This window comes from Heterodontus francisci, chromosome 1 (genome assembly GCF_036365525.1).
Source record: "Heterodontus francisci isolate sHetFra1 chromosome 1, sHetFra1.hap1, whole genome shotgun sequence".
Lineage (NCBI taxonomy): Eukaryota > Metazoa > Chordata > Chondrichthyes > Heterodontiformes > Heterodontidae > Heterodontus > Heterodontus francisci.
In genome coordinates this window covers 106,126,785-106,150,873 of record NC_090371.1, presented here as the reverse complement: position 1 = coordinate 106,150,873, position 24,089 = coordinate 106,126,785, and the positions used below count along the sequence as shown (strand labels likewise).

General features: G+C 46.7%; 1 protein-coding gene across 4 annotated transcripts in view; it reads right to left on the bottom strand.

Annotated features, from left to right (window-relative positions):
* ipo11 (importin 11) overlaps nucleotides 1–24,089 on the bottom strand; it is an 837,351-nt gene that overhangs the window by 166,635 nt on the left and 646,627 nt on the right. For all 4 annotated transcript variants that reach the window (XM_068034109.1, XM_068034083.1, XM_068034101.1 and 1 more), the window contains one exon: nucleotides 2,041–2,125. In XM_068034109.1, the coding sequence (XP_067890210.1) occupies nucleotides 2,041–2,125 (85 nt within the window). The remainder of the gene's footprint in view (nucleotides 1–2,040; nucleotides 2,126–24,089) is intronic.

Below are 24,089 nucleotides of genomic sequence, written 5' to 3'. Positions count from 1 at the left end.
ACCCTTTACAAATCCATGTTCCTTGTTTCAAGGCTTCATTAATGATTGCAATACATAAGGTACCACAAATAATTCACAACTACAGAAAGCCGGATTTCAAATATATAAGACCCAGCCGTAGTCAAAAGTCATTTTGCTTTGACAGCAAGAAAAAAGGTATATAGCAAAACGAATGCCAACTGCCCAAATCCCTACATCAGGTACAATAAATTTAGATCTATCCATTGCCAGGAACATAGTTTTTCTAATGAATAACATATATATTCTTCTGCATTTGAAATTTGCTTATGGCGTGCAGCATTCTATGACTGACTGGAGAACCAAACAACCTATTCTCATGCTTTTGTCTTTGGCTTATCTTAATCTGAGCATCTGGAGGTCCAGAGTTAAGAATGGTCCAGCATAAATATACCTTCTGAGTGGAGAATCACTGGGCTGAATTTTGTTGAGTTCCTGACGTCGGGCTCCGTCGTGGGAGGGGTACCGGAAGATCACAGCACCCCGCCAAGAAGCCCAATGCCAGGATTGCTGGGCCCGATCATCCCGGCAGTGGCAAGGCTGCATGGTGGTCCCCCTGCCACTCGGTGACAGGACCCGACTTTAAATATTTGAATTAACTTTATGCATACATTTAAATGCAATACCCCGCGATCTTACTGTAGGATCCGGATCTTCAGTGTGATGGGCAGCACTCACGCCTTCACTTTCCCGTACAAGGAAAGTTGGCGCCACTGAGGTGGGGAAGGGGAGGGGGGCAAATCAAAGCATTTTTAGTGTAGTGGCCGGGGGGAAGGAGGGAACTGAGTCAAATCTGCATTTTTAGTGTGGAGGAGGGTGGGGGAAGGGGTGACCTCTGCACTTTGGGGGTGGGGAGGAGAATAGGTCAACCCTGCAATTTCAGTGAATTGGACGGGGGGTGGGGGGGACATTTCCTTTTAATTTGGAGGGGGGGGGGGGGGGGGAGTAACGGGGGCCATTCTGCATTCTCCGAGCAGGGCTGCCAGCCCTTCAAAAATGGCACATGCACCTGCGCACAGACAGCTGATGCCGTTCATGACATCGTCGTGGCTGCCCCACCACGTGATGGGGGAGGGGCGGCGGCCCTGCATATTTAAATGAGCTGCTGCGCTGAAGTGCCATTTTTTCGCCCGCTGCTGCTTCCAGTGGCAGGAAAATAAAATCCAGCCCACTACTGTTGTATCGTGCAGTTGAACCAAGGTTGGAAACTCACTGAATATGGGGAATGATAATGAAAAGACGACATTGTAACATGTGATTGGGTAAACTCTCAATACACTAACATACTGTAATCTTGGTAAACCAGGTATCTAAAGTCTTGCTTTTAAAACCTTACACTGTAAAATCTCCCCTGATGGCTCAGTAAGGTTATACGGGGGAATATGAGGAAGCACATTTTTAAGCAGTGGGTGTTAATGACCTGGAACTCACTGCCCACAAGGGTGGTGGAAGTGGAGACAATCAGTGACTTCATGAGGAAGTTGGATGGCCAGTTGAAAGAGATTTGCAGGGCTACAGGGATCGAGCCGGGGAGTGAGACTGACTGTACAGCTCCATGGAGAGCCGGCATGGGGTTGATGGGCCGAATGGCCTCCTTCTGTGCTGTAAATGACTATATGACTCTGAATTAGTAGCTGAGCTACATATTCCAAGAAAGTCCCATCTTCAATCTGTGCTGAGTTAACTAATTTGAGCTAGGATGTGTTGCCTTTCAGCAAAATACAGATTTAACTGACCTGCAACATCCCCGTTAGCCTCATGACACTCACTGTCAAGGCTTATGCGTGACTAAAGCCCAGATGATGATGGATGCCCATGGGGCCATAAGTCATACCAAATGAAGTACATGATGGGACAAGGGGAGAAAATTGGGAAGAAGACAAAACACCTAAAAAAAAATCCAGTAACATTTTTAGCATTTGTAAAAGTGTAAAGTCTTTATTTCTATTAAATCCTTACTCCTTTCAGTTAATACCTTCTAACAGCACAAACTCTCTCTGACATTGCAAAAAATCTACTCACAAGCTTCTTCCTCCTGTCTTGTTCAGTTGGGGGTTCTTCATCTTCACTTACTTTCTGCTCTTCAAAATTTGACATCACCATACAGCTAGGTTTAAAGAATAAAAATAAGTATTTAATACAATACAAAGTAGGATTTTTCTTCTGTTAAGAGAGTGCTTCTATTTTTTGTCAAATATGTTTTTAAGGATTACAGTTGATCTGTGAACATTGATTCATCTGGAAGCTTGATGCTGAACTTTGTGTTTTCCTTTAAAGAGGTCACCAAAAGGCTTCCCGGACGTGGCTTGTAAACAAGCCCTTACTGGAAGGCACCTCTTTTCACATAAAATACCAGTAGGGAGCTTGCCTACCCACTGTTATTTTTTCATGTTTGCACTTGTGGCTGTTCAGTTTTCAGTCCATTAACACCCTACCTGCAATAATGCTTTGTCTTTCAACACACCATTAATATATTGTTTACCTTTGCTCCATGACCTTCGGTTATTCTCTGTGACCTTGTCCTAGCTACGCTTTCTCCTTTGTTATCTCTTGCCCCACCCCCACTTTACTTGCTTAAAACCTTTCACATTTCTAATATCTGCTAGTTCTGAAGAAGGATCACTGACCTGAAACGTTAACTCTGCTTCTCTCTCCACAGATGCTGCCAGACCTGCTGAGTATTTCCGGCATTTCTTGTTTTTATTACCAGCAGGCAGCTTGTTGTTTTGAGAGAAGTGACAGGTCAAGATTTATTGAGGTCAGGAGGCTTGACTTCTGGAATGTCTTGGTTTTCACTTTGAATTGTTAAAAAAGACAGAAAACCCAGCTCATCTTTTTCTCTCTTGGAAAGAAACCTGCATAACTAGTGTGTCAGTCTCCTCTTTCCTCCTGTATTTGAAAAACCCTCACATATCGAATGTGTGGAAACTGAAATGCCTGTTACCACATTTCTGCTGTAAGGTCTATCGGAAGCCTCTGCAGCTGCATTTCTTAAAAGCCTACCCAAACTGATCTTCAACATCGCCAGGAAGAACTGTTCTAGGAAGATCCCAGTGACAGCCATCTATACGCATTTGGGATGCCAAACCAAAACTTAGGACATCTTTCCACATTTTTTTTTTCTTCAAGAATGAGCATGCATTCAGCCTTATTTTTTTTGGACTGGTAGTTTTGGAACAGAACTCTAAAACTGAATTTCCTTTTATTGTTTTCAGTTAACCAATGTATGTTTGTGTGTCTGTGTGTGTGTGAGAGAGGGGCTAAGGTAAAAAGGGAACTTTAATATTTCAATCTGTGTGTTTATGCTTTACTTCATTACTGGTTAAGACTTGTTTTATAATAAACTGATAATTTTGTTGTTTATTAAAGAAACATGGTTGGTGTGTTTTATTCTGGGATAAAAATAGAATCTATGATTGAATATATCGGTGAGTGGGAAAATTTTTAAAAATATGTTGTGACCCATGGAGAAGTGGAACAAGAATAAACAGTGCACTCCTCCTGCCTTGGTCGTAACATATAATTAGGGGTTCTTGGCGGGATAAACCCAACACTACTGATGTACAATTGTAAGTGGGGTAATAATAATTGAAAAAGTAAAAATATAAAGAACCAGGTTTCTTGTGTAATAGAATAAAGTCTACACCACTGGAATGTCTTTTCTGGGGAAGGAGGATATAACCCTGAGTGATTTGAGAAACTTAACCAAGGTTAAGCTCATAGCTTTGGCAGCAAAATTGGGGTTAGAGTTCAAACCAGGAGCGAAGAAAGCAGACATAATTGAAGTAATAGGACAACATTTGCAATTGGAGGAGGAAGAAAGCAAACAAGAGGGTAGTGCAGTTGAATTAGCTAAAATTTGGTTACAGATGAGGCAGCTTGAACTTGACAAAGAAAAATAAAAATAAATAGAAGTGGAAAACTTAAGCTTCAAGAGGAAAAAGAATTGAAAAAAACTTGAGCTTGAAAGAGAATTGACAACAAAGAAGCTTGAATTTGAAAATGAAAGGGAAAAAGAGAGGGCATTGCAAAGAGAAAAAGGAAGGAATTCGAAGTTAAAAAGAGGGAACTAAGACAAAGGGGTGGTCATGACTCCAGTGAAAGTTCTGGTGAGGAAAGATCTGGCTCCAACCCAGGACCCAGTGGACAGCTGTTTAAATTTCAGAAAGCCCTCCCCAAGGAAAGGGACGTAGAAGCATTTTTCATTTCTTTAAAAAAAAAATAGCCAAACAGATGAAGTGGCCAAAGGAAAGCTGGACATGGCTTATGCAAAGCAGGTTGATGGACAGAGTTCATTAAGTTTATGCCATGCTTTCTGAGGAGGCTTCTGCAGATTATGAGATGGCAAAAAAGGCTATTCTCACTGCTTATGAGTCATCCCCACAAACCCGAGAAGGATAGAAGGTGGGAGAGTGAAAGGAAGGCAAGTAGCCGGGGACAAGAATGGAGGGCTGGGAACACCCTGAGATCTCCTCCTCAGACCAGAAAGGAAGATGCTGAGGGTGGAAGTGAGGTCCGCAAGCCTAAGTGTTACCATTGTCACAAGGTGGGGCACTTTCGCGCAGAATGCTGGAAGTTGCACGGTAAACCTATGGGACTTATTGGGGTACACAAAGCCAATGCAGAGAAAGGGGCCCTGACCGAGAGTACAGCAGATCAGGCTGCAGCTCTGACTGCAGCTGTAGGGCCAAACACAAAAAAAGAGTGCGAGTGCAGGGGTTGTGAATATGATAACTGAAGGTTATAAGGAATTCTTGTTAAAAGGCAAAGTAACCCCTTATTCTTCAAGTGAGGCAGGTAAACCGATGGTTATACTTACGGATACAGGAGCCATCCAAACTCTTTTGCTGGGAAAAGGCATAACATTTCCAACAGACAGCGCACTGAATGCTAAAGTTTTAGTGAATGGTATTGGCGGGGAATATATACCCTTACCTTTGTATCAGGTGCACCTAGAGTGTCATCTAATGTCTGGAACGGTAACTGTAGGAGTTTGTCCATCGTTTGCCAGTAGACAAAGTTGACCTACTCCTGGAGAATGATTTGGCCGGAACAAAAGTAGTAGCTTCTCGAGTAGTTATGGAAAAATCAAGTGAAATTAAAGAGACAGAACAGTTGCAGGAAAAGGTTCCAGAAACTATTCCTTCAAGTGTAGTAACCCGAGCAATTTTTTTTTATTCATTCATGGGATGTAGGCGTCACTGGCCAGGCCAGCATTTATTGCCCATCCCTAATTGCCCTAAAGAAGGTGGTGGTGAGCTGCCTTCTTGGACTGCTGCAGTCCATTTGGGGTAGGTATACCCACAGTGCTGTTAGGGAGTTCCAGGATTTTGACCCAGAGACAGTGACGATGCCGTGTGGTCCGTCCGGTTTTATTCCAATTGCTAAACAAGTTCCATTGTTGGAGGTAAAATTGGCACCACAGACAGATCGCCAAACATCTGAAACTTTCTTTGGGATTTGGACAATCCGAAGGAAATGTTTAATAAGTCTTTTCTGATCAATGCTCAGCAAGCCGATGCAGAGTGAAATAAAGTGGAACAATCAGCTCTAACAGAAGCTGAGGCAATAGGAGTTCCGGAAGGCTATTACAATAAAGATGGGATTCTCAAGAGTAAGTGGAGACCTCCTCACAGACAAAGAATGGATGGCAGTTCATCAGACAGCGGTACCACCAAAGTATCGCCGGGAACTTTTAAGGATAGCGCATGAAATTCCTATAACGGGACATATGGGGATCTGGAAGACCAAATCACGTATAAGTCGACATTTTTATTGGCCAGGTCTTTCCAAGGATATGTGCACTTTTGTAAAACATGCCAGATTGTGGGAAAACCGCAACCTGCCATAAAACTGGCACCTCTAATTCCCATACCAGTTTTTGGGGAACCATTTAGTAGGGTGTTGGTAGACTGTGTAGGACCTTTACTGAAAACAAAAGCGGGACACCATTATATACTCACTGTCATGGATATGGCTACTCAGTTCCCAGATGCCAGTCCCTTGAGAACAATTTCTGCTAATGTAGTGGTAGAGATGTTAACCCAGTTCTTCACGAGATATGGCTTACTGACTGAGATTCAGTCGGATCAAGGTTCCAATTTCATGTCTAACATTTTTCAGGAAGTTATGGGTAATTTGGGTATAACACAGTTAAAGTCTTCAGCCTACCACCCAGAAAACAAGAAGTATTTTTTTTTTAAGGACGAGACATATCCTAAAAGGAGGGCTATTCATCTATTCCCTCGAAACATCACAGAAACCCAGAGCTCACAGGAACAGAAGAAATAGGAGCAGGTGTCGACCTTATGGCTTGTTGAGCCTGCTCCACCATTCAATATGATCATGGGTGATCTTGGACTTATATGTAGGGACAAAGACGATTCACAGACTTTTGGCAAAGAACTTCTTAATGGCTTTTGGAAGCAGAGAACTGACTTGCTGCGATTTATTTATTTCCCTGTGGTACCGGGGACCCCACGGCTGATTAGCACTTGCAAAAGAAACTTTTATGCTACACAAAGGTATCGTTTATAAGGCATTGAACTTTTTTTTAATTAAAAGAAACACATTTAAACTGAAGAGTATTGTTATGTTGAACTTGTATAGAGTCTTGGTTAGACCACACTTGGAACACTGTTCTGGTCTCCATATTTTAAATATAAAAGCATTGGAGAAGGTGTAAAAAAGATTCACAAGGATCTTACCCAAACTGAGAGATTATAACTATCATGAAAGACTGAACAGGTTGGGACTCCTCTCTAGAAACGAGAAGGCTGAAAGGCGATCTGATAGAGGTCTTTAAGATAATGAAAGGGTTGAAGTGGAGCAACTGTTTCCACTTGTGGTGCAGACCAAAACTCGAGGTCATAAATATAAGATAGTCACTAATAAATCCAATAGGGAATTCTGGAGAAAGCCCATTACCCAAAGAGGGGGAAGGATGTGGAACTTGCTACCACAGTGGTTGTTGAGGTGAATAGCACAGATGCATTTAAGCAGAAGCTAAATAAGCATATTAGGGAGAAAGAAACAGAAGGGCATGTTTATGGGCTTAGATGAAGACGGGTAGGAGGAGACTCACGTGCAGCATAAACATCGGCATGGACCAGTTAACCCGAACGGCCTGTTTCTGTGTTGTACTAGATGTAACCTGAAGTAGTATTGAAAACGCCTGTAATCTGGAACTACATGCAGAGCATGCCTGAGTTTTCAAAGAACCTTCCAGCAAAAAAATTTAAATCCAATATAAACTAAAATCCTCTTTCATTCATAGGATAGAAGCATAGAAACATAGAAAATAGGAGCAGGAGTAGGCCATTCGGCCCTTCGAGTCTGCTCTGCCATTCATTATGATCATGGGCTGATCATCCAACTCAGTAACCTGTTCCCGCTTTCGCCTCATACCCTTTGATCCCTTTAGATCCAAGAGCTATATCTAACCCCTTCTTGAAAACATACAATGTTTTGGCCTCAACTGCTTTCTGTGGTAGCAAATTCCATAGGCTCACCACGCTCTGGGTGAAGAAATTTCTCCTCATCTCAGTCCTGAAAGGTTTACCCCATATCCTGAGACGATGACCCCTGGTTCTGGACTCCCCCACCATCAGGAACATCCTTCCCCCATCTACCCTGTCAAGTCCTGTTAGAATTTTATAGGTTTCTATGAGATCCCCCCACACTCTTCTGAACTCCAGCGAATATAATCCTAACCGACTCTATCTCTCCTCATACGTCAGTCCCGCCATCCCAGGAACCAGTCTGGTAAAGCTTCGCTGCACTCCCTCTATAGCAAGAACATCCTTCCTCAGATAAGGGAACCAAAACTGCACACAATATTCCAGGTGTGGCTTCACCAAGACCCTGTATAATTGCAGCAAGATATCCCTGCTCCTGTATTCGAATCCTCTCGCTACGAAGACCAACATACCATTTGCCTTCAGTACCGCCTGTTGGACCCGCATGCTTACCTTCAGCGACTGGTGCATGAGAACACCCAGGTCTCGCTGCATATTCCCCCCTCTCAGTTTATAGCCGTTCAGATAATAATCTGCCTTCCTGTTTTTGCTACCAAAGTGGATAACCTCACATTTATCCACATTATAATGCAGCTGCCATGCATTAGCCCACTCACTCAACTTGTCCAAATCACCCTGAAGCCTCTCTGCATCCTCCTCACAACTCACCCTCCCACCCGGTTTTGTGTCATTTGCAAATTTGGAGATATTACATTTAGTTCCCTCATCTCTTCTTCTTCTTTGGCCTCCTTGTCTTGCGAGACAATGGGTAAGCGCCTGGAGGTGGTCAGTGGTTTGTGAAACAGCGCCTGGAGTGGCTATAAAGACCAATTCTAGAGTGATAGACTCTTCCACAGGTGCAGCAGATAAAATTGGTTGTCGGGGCTGTTACACAGTTGGCTCTCCCCTTGCGCTTCTGTTTTTTTTCTTGCCAACTGCTAAGTCTCTTTAACTCGTCACTCTGCCGCCTTTATGGCTGTCTGCCAGCTCTGGCGATCACTGACAACTGACTCCCAAGACTTGTGATCAATGTCACAAGACTTCATGTCGCGTTTGCAGACGTCTTTAAAGCAGAGACATGGATGGCCGGTGGGTCTGATACCAGTGACCGGCTCGCTATACAATGTGTCCTTGGGGATCCTGCCATCTTCCATGCAGCTTGAACGCAGGTGAGAGCAGCAGGGAGAAGAAGATCCCAAACAGTGTAGGTGCGAAAACACAGCCCTGTTTCACACCACTCTTGATAGGAAAGGGGACTGATGAGGCGTCGCTATGCTGAATTGTGCCTTTCATATTGTCATGGAATGAGATGATGATAATTAGTAGCTTTGGTGGACATCTGATCTTTTCTAGTAGTCTGAAGAGGCCACGTCTGCTGACTAGGTCAAAGGCTTTGGTGAGATCAATGAAAGCAACGTAGAGGGGCATCTGTTGTTCGGGGCATTTCTCCTGTAGCTGGCAAAGGGAGAACAGCATGTCAATGGTGGATCTCTCTGCTCGAAAGCCACACTGTGCCTCAGGGTAGGCACGCTCAGCCAGCTTCTGGAGCCTGTTTAAAATGACTCGAGCAAAGACTTTCCCCACTATGCTGAGCAGGGAGATTCCACGGTAGTTGTTGCAGTCACCGCAGTCATCCTTTTTCTTATAGAGGGTGATGATATTGGCATTGCGCATGTCCTGTGGTACTGCTCTCTCATCCCAGCACAGGCAAAGCAGTTCGTGGAGTGCTGAGAGTATAGCAGGCTTGGCACTCTTGATTATTTCAGGGGTAATGCCGTCCTTCCCAGGGGCTTTTCCACTGGCTAGAGAATCAATGGCATCACTGAGTTCCAATTTTGTTAACTGTTCGTCCAGCTCATCCATGACTGGCAGAGACTGGGCTGCATTGAGTCTAACCTTGCTGCACACCAGGGAGTGGTTGGTGTCGCAGTCCGCACTGTGGAAGCTGCGTGTGGTTTGAACGCTGTTTAAAGAGGCTCGCCTTTTGACAATGAGGTCCAGCTGGTGCCAACGACGTGATCTTGGGTGCCTCCAAGAAACCTGGTGACAGGGTTTAGTATGAAAGAACGAGTTGGTGATGCAGAGGTTATGATAGGCACACAACTGCAGCAGTCTCTGTACATTCTCATTCATCCTTCCAATGCCATAGCACCCAAGGCAGGAGGGCCATGAGTCATGGTCAGCCCCAACCCGGGCATTTAAGGCCCCCAGCAGGAACAAATGTTCAGTATTGGGAATCCTACTAATGATGTTATGGAGTTCCTCGTAGAACTGGTCTTTGACTTCAGGTGGGGAGCAGAGTGTTGGAGCATAGATGCTGAGTAGGTGTACTGGACCAGAGGCGGTGAGCAGTCGGATGGAAAGTGTGCGTTCCGAGCCATTTGAAGGTGGCTCTATCATGCTGAGCAAAGAGTTTCTGATGGTGAAGCCCACTCCATGTTGTCTTGGTTCTTCAGGATCCCTACCCTGCCAGGAGAAGGCATAGTCTTGCTCTCTTTGAGATCTGCTCGCAGGGAGGTGCGTCTCCTGAAGTGCTGCAATGTCCACATTGAGTCTACTGAGCTCGTTGTTAATGATGGCAGCATTCCGAGAATCGTTGATTTGTGTAAGGTCTTCTGACAGGCCAGGACACATAGTTCTGACGTTCCAGCTTGTAAAACGAAGTGCTGGTAACTTCTTTCCTTTTTTTGTCGTGCTGTTTGATGCGGTGTTACAGTCCGCTTGTCGGGCAATGACCCTGAGCTCCAAGCACCCATTGAAGCAGGTGGACTGTGGCGGGACAGAACCTTACTGACCGGGGGCTGCCCAGTGAGATGCGATGACCTCTCCCATCGACAAAGGCAACCGTGGCACCCAATCTCCACGCCAACTGAGCTAGACTTATAATCCGTAACTGCTGCCTTCCGTGTTGTTTTGGTTGCAGTGAGGCGACTATGGAGTGACCTCTCCATGGCGCATGCCTGGACGGATGTATGGAGGTTGTGAGTTGCCCCAGCATCAAAACCCCCCTCTCAGCCTTCCTGGTGGGGTCCAAAGGAGTGCAGGGCACGACGTTTGGCGCCGGTATGGCTGCAGGAACTGCCGGAAACATGCCAAAGGTGACACATGACCGCCTTCGGGGTTCCACTCCGGATTTTCTGTTAGGGTTTACTCCCTTAGCCTTGGTCTCTCCTGGGACACCCACAAGGCAGTGGGGTTGTTAGGGCCCCTGCTCAGGGATAGGTGGATGCCGGGGGGAGGAGGTGGGGGGGAAAGGGGGTGCGAGGGGCAGGGGGGTAGGGGAGGGGGTGCAGGGAAAGGGGGTGCGAGGGGAAGGGGCTAGAAGGAGGTGCAAGGGGTTTGGGGGAAGTGGGTGCGAGGGCGGTGAGCTGGGAGAGGGGTACGAGGCGGAAGCTGGGAAGGGAGTGCGGGGGGGAGGGGGTGGGGGAAGGGGTGTGGGGGGTAGAGCTGGGGGAAGGGGGTGCGAGGGGGTAGTGGGTGGGGCAAGGGGGCGCAGTGGGGAAGGGGGTGCGGGGGTGGGGGGAAAAGGTGGTGTAGGGGGGAAAGAGGGGAGATGTCAGGCGGGGGTCGTGACCCTGGTGAGCGGACCAGCCCACAGCCTGCACGGCCTCCTCGATATCAGCGTCCTCCAGGCTGACTCTGCACTTGTGGTCGCCATCCAGCTGACGGTGGAGCTTCTTTCCCGGCTCCCAGCAGTGACTGCAGAAGGACGACCGAGGCCGGATTGAGGCCCTGTGCCTCGACGACTGCCTCATGAGCACTCGGGCCGCCTTTCACGTCTCTGGCCAGTGCCTTCCAGGTGGGCACGTTGTTCACATAGTGGCCGCACCAGGACGAGTAGAACTCCACAACCCAGGCGGACAACGCGTTCCTCAGTAGATGATATCCAAGCAGTAATAAGGCGGTAAGTGCAAAGGATGAACATTTCCCTAGTCCTTTGGAGAGTAGATGTTGAGGTCACATTGAGTTACTTCAGGTCTACAGCACTGTAAACTAGCAATTGATTAATACTTAGGGTTGAAATGCACCCACTATTAGAGGCAGGGGAACTTAAACAATGAAAGAGAGGAGATTGGGAGGGAAAGGGCAATGGATGGGAACAATGACCAAGGATAGAGTTATACAGCAAGGAGCTCCCTTGCCTGTCCAGCAGCCATCTTGGGATAACGATTCCCTCATCTAAATCATTAATATACATTGTGAATTGCTGGGGTCCTAGCACTGATCCCTACGATCCCCACTAGTCACTGCCTGCCATTTGGAAAAAGACCCATTTATCCATACTCGTTGTTTCCTGTCTGCCAACCAATTTTCTATCCATCGCAATACACTACCCCCGATCCCATGCGCTTTAATTTTACACGCTAATCTCTTAGGTGGGACTTTGTCAAAAGCCTTCCGAAAGTCCAAATAAACCACATCCACTGGCTCCCCCTCATCAACTTGACTAGTTACATCCTCAAAGAATTCTAGTAGATTTGTCAAGCATGATTTCCCTTTCGTAAATCCATGCTGACTCTGTCTGACTCTACCACTGCTCTCAAAGTGCTCTGCTAGAAAATCTTTGATAATGGACTCTAGAATTTTCCCCACTACCGTCAAGCTGACTGAGCTATAATTCCCTGCTTTCTCTCTACCTCCCTTTTTAAATAGTGGGGTTACACTAGCTACCCTCCAATCTGTAGGAACTGTTCCAGAGTCTATAGAATCTTGGAAGATGACCACCAATGCATCCACTATTTCTAGGGCCACTTCCTTAAGTACTCTGGGATGCATACCATCAGGCCCTGGGGATTCATCGGCCTTCAATCCCATCAATTACCCCAACACCATTTCTCTACTAATACTGATTTCCTTCTGTTCCTCTCTGTCACTGAGCCCTGTGTTCCCCTGTGTTTCTGGTATGATATTTGTGTCCTCCTTTATGAAGACAGAACCAAAGTATGCATTTAGTTGGTCAGCCATTTCTTTGTTCCCCATCATAAATTCCCCTATTTCAGACTGAGGGACCTACATTTGTCTTCACTAATCTTTTTCTCTTCACATACCTATAGAAACTTTTACAGTCATTTTTTATGTTCCCCGTAAACTTGCTCTCGTACTCTATTTTCCCCTTCTTAATCAATCCTTTGGTCCTGCTTTGCTAAACTCTAAACTGCTCCCAACCCTCAGGTCTGTTGTGTTTTCTGGCAAATTTATATGCCTCTTCCTTGGATCCAATGCGATCTCTAATTTCCCTTGGAAGCCATGGTTTGGCTACCTTTCCCGGTTTACTTTTGCGCCAGACAGGGATAAACAATTGTTGCATTTCATCCATGCGCTCTTTAAATGTTTGCCATTGCCTATCCACCGTCATCCCTTTAAGTAACGTTTCCCAATCCACCTTAGCCAACTCACGCCTCATACCTTCATAGTTTCCTTTATGATGATTCAGGACCCTAGTCTCAGAATCAACTATGCCACTCTCCATCTAGATGAAGAATTCTATCATATTATGGTTGCTCATCCCCAAGTGGTCACGCACCACTAGATTGTCAATTATTCCTCTCTCATTACACAATACCCAGTCTAGGATGGCCTGTTCTCTGGTTGGTTCCTCAACATATTGGTTCAGAAGACCATCCCGTATACACTCCAAGAATTCCTCCTCTACGGTATTGTGACTAATTTGATTTGCTCAATCTATATGCAGATTAAACTCACCCATAATTACAGATGTTCCTTTATCGCATGCGTCTCTAATTTCCTGTTTAATGCCATTCCCAAAACCACCACTACAGTTTGGGGGTCTATATACAACCCCCACTAATGTTTTTTGCCCCTTAGAGTTTCTCAGCTCTCCCCATACAGATTCCACATCGTGAGAGCTAATATCTTTCCTCACTATTGCATTAATTTCCTCTTTAACCAGCAATGCAACTCCACTGCCTTTGCTTTTTGTCTGTCCTCCCTAAATACTGAATATCCCCTGGATGTTCCAGCCCTTGTCACCTTGCAGCCATGTCCCCGTAATCCCAACTATATCATACCTGTTTACATCTATTTGCGCGATTAATTCATCCATTTTATTATGGATGCTCTGTGCGTTAAGGCACAAAGCCTTTAGGCTTGTCTTTTTAACATTACTTGTCCCCTTCCCACTATTTTTCACTGTGGCCCTGTTTGATTCTGGCCCTTGATTTCTCTGCCCATCACTTTTCTTATTCCCCTGTCTTTTGTTCTCGTCTAAACCCCCCTCCTCTGACTCTTTGCAAAAGTTCCCACCCCCCTGCCATTTTAGTTTAAACCTTCCCCAACCACTCTAGCAAATACTCCCCCTAGGACATCATTCCCAGTCCTGCCCAGGTGTAACTCGTCCAGTTTGTACTGGTCCCACCTTCCCCAGAACCGGCTCCAATGCCCCAGGAATCTAAAACCCTCCCCCTCACACCATCTCTTCAGCCACGTATTTATCCGATATATCCTGCTACTTCTACTCTGACACTGGTAGTAATCCTGAGATCACTACCTTTGAGGTCCTACTTTTAAACTTACTTCCTAGCTCCCTATATTCTGCTTTTAGGACCTCATTCTTTTTTTTAACCTATGTCGTTTGTACCAACGTGTACTACGACCACTGGCTCTTCACCCTCCCTCTTCAGAATGTCCTGTAACCGCTTTGAGGCATCCTTGACCCTAGCACCAGGGAGGCAACATACCATGCTGGAGGCTCTTTTGCGGCCACAGAAACGCCTATCTATTCCCCTTACAATTGAATCCCCTATAACTATTGCATTCCCACACTTTTGACTCCTCCCCTGTGCAGCAGAGCCAACCACGGTGCAACGAATTGGGCTGATGCTGCTTTCCCGAGAGGCCATTCCCCCCCAACAGTATCCAAAGCAGTATATCTGTTTTGCAGGGTAATAGCCACAGGAGATTCCTGAACTGCCTGCCTAGTCCTCTTGCTCTGCCTGGTGCATAACAGAAGGAGGCCATTCCACACATCGTGGTGGTGCTGGTTCTTTGGTAGAGCTATCCAATTAATTACACACCCCTGATCTTTCCCCATAATCCTGTTTCTTTTCCTTCAAGTATTTATCAAATTCCCATCTGAAAGTTACTGTTGTATCTGCTTCCATCACCCTTTCAGGCAGTGCATTATAGTTTTTTTTAAAACTGATTCATGGAATGTGGGCGCCACTGGCCAGCAATTTTTGCCCAGTCCTAATCGCTATATTAAAAAAAAATGTTCTCATGTCGCCTTTGGTTCTTTTGCCAATCACCTTAAATCTGTGTCTTCTGGTTATAGACCCCTCTGCCAATGGAAACAATTTCAACTTATTTACTTTATCAAAACAGTTCAGGATTTTGAACAACTCTATCAAATGCCTTTTTCATCTTCTCTGCTCTAAGGGGAACAACCCCAGCTTTTCAGAGTCTCCATATAATTGAAGGCCCTCATCCCTGATATTATTCTAGTAAATCTCTTCTGCGCCCTCTTCAAGGCCTAGACATTCCTAAAATGTGGTGCCCTGTATGGAACACAATACTCAATATTGAACACTCCAGCTGAGGCTTAACCAGTCTTTTATAAGGTTTTATCACAATTTCCTTGATTTTGCACTCTATTCCTCTGTTTATAAAGCCAAGAATCAATATGCTTTTTTAAAGCCTTCTCAACTTGTCCTGCCACCTTCAAAGATTTGGGTACATACAATACACCCCCAGGTCTTTCTGTTGCAGCACTCCCTTTAAATTCTTCAACATCCTTTAAATTCTACTGCCTGTTCTCCTTCTTCCTGCCAAAATGTATCATTTCACACTTCTCTGCATTAAGTTTCATGTGTCTGCCCATGCCCTCCTGAAGCCTGTTACTATCCTCCTAATTGTTTATTACATTTCTGGTCACCTTTTGCCACTGGAAACAGTTTCTCCTTATTTTCTCTATCAAAACCCTTCATGATTTTGAATGCGTCTAGTCTCTCCATATAACCAAAGTCCAGCATCACAATACCATTCCACTAAATCACCTCTGCACCTTCTCTAAGATCTTGATATTCCCCTGATGTGTGGTTCCCAGGAATGGGCACAATACTCCAGCTGGGGCCTAACCAGCAATATTACCAAGCATGAACAGTGCTTAATGTTGACATAGAATAGTACTATAGACTTCTGAAAATACATACACTGCAGCAGAAATGAAATCTTGTTTTACAGATATGCATGCTTGGTTTTCTTCTTCTGTAAGCTTTGTGTGTCTAAAACTCTCTCAATTTAAGCAATAGGTAATTTGCCAGCTCTGATGAAGGGTCACTGACCTGGAACGTTAACTCTGCTTCTCTTTCCATATTTACTGCCAGACCTGCTGAGTATTTCCAGCATTTCTTGTTTTTATTTCAGATTTCCAGCATCTGCAATATTTTGCTTTTATTTCATTAAGCAATAGGCATGCCACTTTCTCCCTTCTCTTGGGTCCTTCAGTGTAAGGACTGAATTTCACCAACAAAATCTGCCTCTGATCAAATCTGGTCACGGTTTCTTCAAATGCATTAATATGTATTCTAGATTCTCTGATGTTATTTCACAATTTCTCCGAGTTCAGTCAGCCAAAATGAGGACACAACTGAAGGATACAAATATGCTTGGCTTGGAACTGGAAATAATTCCAGAGGTTTCTGACCCACCAAGTTCTGGAGCTGTTGGAGACAGGGTTTCAATGTTCTATAGACTAACGTAAATACTGATGCTGCTGGGCCCTCGGTGCATCATGGTACAAGCAGATACTTTGGCCAGACTTTTAACTGGCAAGGTGGAGTGGGGCAGGAGGTGCAGAGGTGGCAATAAAACTGCTCACTTCCAGCTTTTATCGGGGCATGTTTGGAAGCATGTGGGAAATCCCTGTGGAGATACCGGGTCTCGAAGTTAAATATGCTAAGAGGCAATTAATGCTGACTCTAACGCAGGATTCTGGCTTTAACAGCCAGTGCATGGGTTTCCCAAATGTATGAAACCCGCCAGGGTCAACAAGGTGAGAGCACAGCAGGGAATCATTGCTCTGTCAAACTGACAGACTGGAAAGCCTTTAAAGACTGAAACTGCACAATTGCGTCCCTGCCTAGCTGAAATGCTTCTGCTCACAGGGCTTGTTCGGAAAGTGTGATTTCACTGCTTTACAGGAAGATTTCCAAATTTTTTTTGTTTTCCATCATTGCTATTATTTTGTATTTTACGCACCTTGTTCTGCATTCCCCTGCTGTTCCAACTCCTTCCAAATTGCAGTGGAGGTTATGAGAATAAGAGGTGCAGCAACAGCAGCAGGAGCAACAACAGCTATAGCAGCAGCAGCAGCCACCTTCTCCTCAACCACATGCTGCTCCACAGGGCAGAGGGGATGGACACAAAGCTCCACCTTAAAGGAGGTGATACCCCCAACACAGGGTATAGCGGCAGAGGATCAGCTTTCTCCACATATCTGAGCACCAGTGCCTCAGGAGGCTCAAGCCTTCATGACAGGTCATTGCTGACATCTGCAGCCTTCTGGAACAAGACCTCCTTCCAAGTGGACTAGGCGACCATGCATTGCTCCTGGCCGTTAAGGTCACCACAGCCCTGAATTTCTTTGCATCCAGCTCCTTCCAGGGATCTGCTGGTGACATCTGTAGGGTTTCACAATTTGCTGCCCACAAGTGTATCTCCCACGTGACTGATGCCATGTTTGCCAGGGCCACCATTTACATCCATTTTGTTACTGATGAGGACAGTCAGAATCAGAGGGCTCTTGGTTTTGCTGCAGTGACTGGATTCCCACAGGCACAGGGAGTCATATAAGGCAGACATGCAGCAATCAAGGCACACTCAGATCAAGCAGCAATCTTTGTCAATTAGAAGGGATACCACTCCATCAATATTCAGCTGGTATATGACCACTGAAGATTTCCATGCATGTTTGTGCAAGATATCCCAGAAGCTGCCATGATGCCTCCAACCTGCGCCAGTCATATCAATCACAGGTCTTCACACTCCTAGCAGAGTCAGCAGATGGCTCCTTGGAGACAAGGGCTACCCTCTAAGGACGTGGCTGATGACACCAGTGAGGAACTCTACCATTGATGCAAAAGAAAGTTACAACCAGAACCACATGAGCACAAGATCACTCTAAGAGCAAGTCAATGGGTTTGCTGAAGATGCAACTGAGCTCCCTGGATGGATTTCGGTGGTGTGTTCTTCAGTATATACCAGCAACGGTGTCCAGAATTCTAGTGGTCTACTGCAACTTGCACAACAATGTGCTGCAAAGAGGACTGGAGCTACTGAAGGAGGGAGGTGAGGACCACACTGCATCCACAGAGGAGGAGAAACCTAATGTGGCCAGGGCGCCTGCAGTGGCACACGGAGCTGCCAGAAAAGTCCGTGACGGGCTCATCCAGGTATGGTCCAAATAACTTGAGTGAATGAAGCCTTAAGGAACAACAATGCTGAACTGACTGCCCAACCGCTGCAGCCTCCACCCCCAGCCACCCCCACAAATCATTCCCATTGTCAGAAATCCCTCCATCTCATTCACACCCTTTGCACATCTTCCCCCATTCTCCTCTAGGCTAATGGCCATTTGGATGTCAGGACGCAACAATGGAGATGATTGGAAAATGGAGACTTGAAGCAAAGTACATGATGCATTTACTTTTTCCAAAAATTAAGACAGTGACATTTTTATAATCACCCATGTGAATCCAATTATGCAACTATGAGGTCTTTCTTTCCTTTCACTCTACATGGTGCTACCCCTCTAGTTGTAGCAGAACGAGAAGCAGGCTGCTTGATATCCTGGCAAATGTCTTCTGGGTTTTGAGGGCCCTGAGGGCCTTGCCAAAGACTGCTCGACTGACAGACTTGGTCACTGGAAAAGGAAGCAGCATGTGTGGCTCTAAGTGGGGCAGTGGGGGGAGGGGGTGGTGATGAAGTGTGGGTGGGTGGGGAGGACCAAGGATTGAGAAATGGAAGCACCTTGAGCAGAGTCCCTACTTCCCTGTACCTTTTCTCCGTCTTCCTTCTCAAGGCCCATCTGTACTTTCTTAGCCAAGAGCTGGAGGGAACGTTGCAGCACAAGTGAGATGCTGAATGACCAAAATGAGAGTTTCCTCCATCCTACTTAAAATGCCAACTGAATGTGCAGGCTATTGGCCAGGGCAAGTATGCAGTCGGTCACTTGCCATGTGTGATTCCCCATGCAAGTGGCCACTCTTTCCATGGAGGTGGATATCAGCACAAAGGCGTCAGACATCAAGTTTGACTCGGATTCCTCTCTTCTCTCATGAAAGGGTGCGCATTGCCTCTGGAAATGCTGACGGAACCTCACATTTTCTGCTGCTGCTCCAGAACTGTCCTCTTCATGGATGACACCCCAGGCTCAGCATCTGTGTCCAGTTGAGCAATGTTTGGAGTGTTCTGTGCCTGACAGGGACTCTCCACTGCTGTCTTCGTCTCCCACATCTACTCCTCCTCATGTGATTCACTATATGATAATGAAGTTATCTCCCTTGGAGGCCCCACTGAGGTGTGTGCATCTGAGCTGGTGGAGGGTGCAGAGGAGTCGTGTGACTGTGCTTCCTCAGAGTGTGCAACCGCCTCTGAGAACTCCTCAGCCTCCTCCTGCTCCAGCTCTTGTTATGCTTGAGGGCCCTTGAGAGGTGAAAGACATTAATTAGAACTGTGATGGAGAAAAGGTGAAGTCAACATTCTGCAGATGTTCACATTTCAGAAAGTGGTGACAGCAAATGAACATTCATGACTGTTGTGTCATGCGGCAGTGTGATAGCTAATTCTGTCACCAAGTATTTGGGACACCCCGTCTCTCCATCGTCAATGAATGGCCTTACACTTCGCCAGCCTGCTAATCTCCAAAGCTACCTCCTCCGCAGCAGTCAGAGTGGCTCCGAATGGAGGGCCACCCACCCCGCACCCCAGTTCTACGTCGCTCCCTGGTGTTCTGTGCTCTCTTCTCCTGCAAGGAGAGAAAGCAGCGTTGAATGTGAGAAAAGGATTGTGTGGAAAGCAGTGTTGAATATGAGAAAAGGATTGTGTGGAAAGCAGTGTTGAATGTGAGAAAAGGATTGTGTGGAGAGAATGGAATGACATTTCCGGAGGGTGACTGTGAAGGATGGGTGCGAGATGGCAAAATGATAAGGGTGGCTGGCAGTGCTGGCTGTCCAGATGGAGATGCGTCAAGAGAGAGAAATGAGCAGATCTACAAAGTTTGTTGACCTGAAGAGTGTTGTGTAGGAGAATGCTAGGAAATTCAGTGTGAGGGTTGGCACCTGAAAGTGGGCTGCCACTCACCTCTTGTGCCCTCAAGATACCGAACCTCTAACGACACTGAATCTGGGTTGGATGGACCTCATTCCTGCTGCTGACTGTGCCCGCCACTTCTAGCCGTGCTTGTTTGGTCTGAGAGGCTGGCCTCTTCCTCGCATCTGCAAGCAACAACACTTCTCTGTGGACTTCGACAGAAGAGTCAGAGAACTGGGATTGGGGTGGGTGGGTGGGGGGAGCCTTCCCACATTGCACTTCATTCTTGCGCTTGCTGAAGCCTCAGGAACCAATCTAGAATGCAGCCATACTGACCCCAGCCAGGGTTCCTTTAAATAGAAATCCTTCCATTGACAGGCACGAGTCAACATCACGTCCAAAACCTGTGATTGGTTGGGAAATCTGGAAGCGGCATGCTAATACCGTGGCTGAGGTAAACAGCACGGCAAAGCCCGCTTTTCTCGCAATCGGGTTTCCAACCAGCCGCCACACCACACTGTGAGCAGGTTGGTTAGGTAAAAATCCTGCCCTTAGTGTCTGGTACATCAAACAAACATCATGGTCAATAGAAGCTAGCAGGAATATACACAGTGTCTGGGCTGAAAATCAACATCAGACTGAGAAATTGTAGAGAAGATGGCTTGTGATTAAATTTAATCTTTGGCATTGCTGTTAGCCTCCTTTCTTTGATAAAGTTGTACAAATGAAGGAAATACTCCTTTCACCTTCCTGGAATTGTGGGCAAAAGTAAGATCGGACCAAAGACTGCTTGTTACGGAAGGGCGTCCTGCATTCTATGCAGGGATTTAACATACACCTTGAAACAGTGATACTTTGAAAGAAATTTATGGCTAAAAGGTTGTACAATTGCATGGTATTATAGATTTTTACTAGTTTGTTTTTCATAGATTGATGAGAAGAGATTGACAGTGACAACAGTAAAGTGGCGACATGATGGGATACTCTCATACTTCATAAGAAGGCAAAGAAATATGTTATAGTCTCGAAATATCTCCAAAGAAAATATATTTTCCTGTAACCTTGGGCTAGATTTTCGCTGCGGAGGTGGGAAATGGAAGTCGGGACTACTTCTGCGCCCCGAACCTGCCCCTGGGCGGGGAACCATAATGAACCCAGATTTTCACAGTGGAAACCCCTTAATTAATATGGAGACGGGTTTGGTAGCCAATTGACACCTGCGGGGGGCAGGAACGGAGGCAGGACCAGCCAAGTGTGGGCCCGCCATGGTAGCCATTGCTGTGGCTGCCATTTAAGTATTGATCCTGCAGAGAGAGAAATTGCAGAACAGCTGGTTTGCACAATGTCTCAGCAGAGCCAAAGGCTTGAAACCCAGGGCAGGGCAGTACCTGGATTTTCAGATGGAGGAGGCCTTGAGGGAGAGGAGGAGGTCATCTTCCTGGAGGGTGGCAGGAGGGGAGCAACTTCCCTGACCAAGCAGGCGTAGCTGGACATCGTTGCCATAGTTGGCAGCAAAAGTGTGGTCAGAAGAACTTGGACCGAATGCTGGAAAAGGTTCAATGGCCTAATATGCTCTGCCAAGGTTAATGCAACCACCAACCCTCAGGTGGTTTCTGGGTATTCACCCTTCAGCAGATACACCAGCTGAGGAGCCTCAGGGCGCATGCTGCTCCAGAACATGGGAGGGGTGTGCACCCAGGGCACTTACTGACCCTTCAGAAAGCTGAGAACGTGTCACCCATGATAATGCACCCTTCTAATGACTTGGAGCAGCAGCCATTGGCCACAGCCCAACAGAGGGCCCAAACGGGTGAAGGTGTCCCCTACATTCACATCATCACACCCAAGGAGGGGGAAGTGATGGAAATAGACTGGATCACAGACCATGAGGAAGTTGGCCATGGCAAAATGGGCACTCATGGTGGAGAGGGTGATGAGAGAGGGCAATACGCTCATTGAGGGGGGGGGGGGGGGTGCATTGCACCCCACCTCATTTGACAGCACGCCGAACACTAAGTTGCATCAGGAAGCCTCAGCACTGTAGAGGCTTCTGCACTCCAAGGTTAACTCTCATGTTCTCTCGTGTCCCCCACAGCTGCAGACGTCAACCCAAAGAAACCTTCTCCCTCTCCTGAGGCCAACAGGACCAGCAAAAGTCAGAAGCAGCACTGTCAAACCTACAAGTGCATCCTCCACCAATGCAGATACACTCACCTCAGTGGGTCCTCACGCATATTTAAATAGGGTGGCACTGGGTGAAGAGCATGGCACCAGTGTTCAGGAGGAGGTGCCAGAGGCATCTGTGGGTAGTTTCCCTCAGAGGAGGGAGGACAAGCACAGCCTTGCTCAGCTAGGCACAGATGCAGGGCCTCAGGAGTCACTGGAAAGGAGGCCCTACCTAGCAGCAGCAACAGATGTACTCCCACATGTCAGAGTTCCCTAAGACAGGGCTGGGTCATGGGCAGAGAATGGAGGAGTCCAACCAGCTCATGTGCATCACAATGGCTCAGGGCTTTGAGCACATGAGTTCCTCCATTGACAGAGTGGCCAACCTCATACTGGTATACGCCAGTACTTGGTGAGCATGCAGGAATTGCGCACTGACATACACATGCCAAACAATGCAGCCTGGACCGGTCAGTGGTGCAGAGATGTTTGGAGGGGATGCTAGGGGCGCCATCAGCTGGTGACCCCTCAGCTGGTGACCCCTCCAGCCATGGGATGAGTATACCACCGAGGAGGATGAGGTACCACAACTCACTTGGCGGCATCATCTTCAGTCTCCTTGACAGGGGGAGCATCTATGCAGCAGGGCTAAATGACGGAGGCTGCCCCTGCAATGATTCAGGTGTAGTAGCCTCTTGAGATGCCCCCAAGGGCACCCCCATGCAAACCAAGACAAGTGAGAAGGCTACCTCCATCGCTTCCAAGCCCATAAGGGCAGCATCGTAGAAGTGGCCGAGCTTGGAGCACTGAGTGGGTCAATGGGTTGTCTTCTACTTGTAACTGTGCGCTGTTTTCCTTACTGAGCCATGTAAATAATGACACTTGAAGCCACACGTGTGAGACGCCTTTTATTGATGACAGGGCAAGAGGTATGAGGTGGTGAAGGAGATCAAGGGTTCCTTACTGGTGATGGGAATACCGCTGGGCAGATGTTCATCCTTCACTGGCGGTAGGAATTCACATGTTCGTGGCTGCGCCCTCAATGGAAGTGTGAGCACAGACACCTCAGAGTGAACTCCATTCTAGGCCCTTGATCCTGGGTCACAAGGGACTCAGTTGAAACGTTCCTGAATCAGAAGATCCCTGACATTCATGGCATCCTGACGAGACCCTTGAGCCTCCTGCCGTGCCCGGCCACCTCCCTGTGCAGCCGGAGCACCTTGGTGTTCTGTATCCTCCCCCTCCTCTTGCATGTCCTTCTTGTCCTCTGATGAGCTATCCTCTTCCAGGGCCTCACCATCCTCAAAGTCCATATCTCTCTGGAGAGCCATGTTACGGAGAGTGCAGCAGACCACCATAATGAGCGAGACCCTAGCAAGAGTGTATTGCAGAGCACCATGTGACCAGTCAAGGCACAGGAACTGCATCTTCAGGAGCCTAATGGCCTGCTCACTGGTGGTCCTGGTGAACAGATGCTTTGGTTGCATCACCTCTGTGCATGTGTCTGGGGTTCTTGGAGACGGGCGAGTAGACATTTCGTCATCTAGAACCCATTCCTGTACTTTGGGGGTTGCAGTGAAGAGCTGTGGCAGAACACAACACCACAAGAAATAGCAGCGGGAGTAGACCATATGGCCCATCGAGCCTGCTCCACCATTCAGTACGATCACGGCTGATCTTAGGATTCAACTCCACTTTCCCGCCCGCTCTCCATATCCCTCGATTCCAAGAGATCAAAAATCTGTCTATCCTAGCCTTAAATGTATTCAACGATGGAGCATCCACAACCATCTGCAGTCGAGCATTCCAAAGATTCACAACCCTTTGAGTGAAGGAATTTCTCCTTAGTCCTGAGACTGTGTCCCCTGTATTTTAGATTCCCCGACCAGCAGAAATAATCTCTCAGTGTCTACCCTATCCAGCCACTTTAGAATCTTATATGTTTCAATGAGATCATCTCTCATTCTTCTAAACTCCAGAGAACACAGGCACAATTTACTGAGACTCTCATCATAGAACAACCCCCTCATCCCAGGGACCAATCTAGTGAACCTTCACTGCATTGTCGCCAATGCAAGTATATCCTTTCTTAAATGATGAGACCAAAACTGCACACAGTAT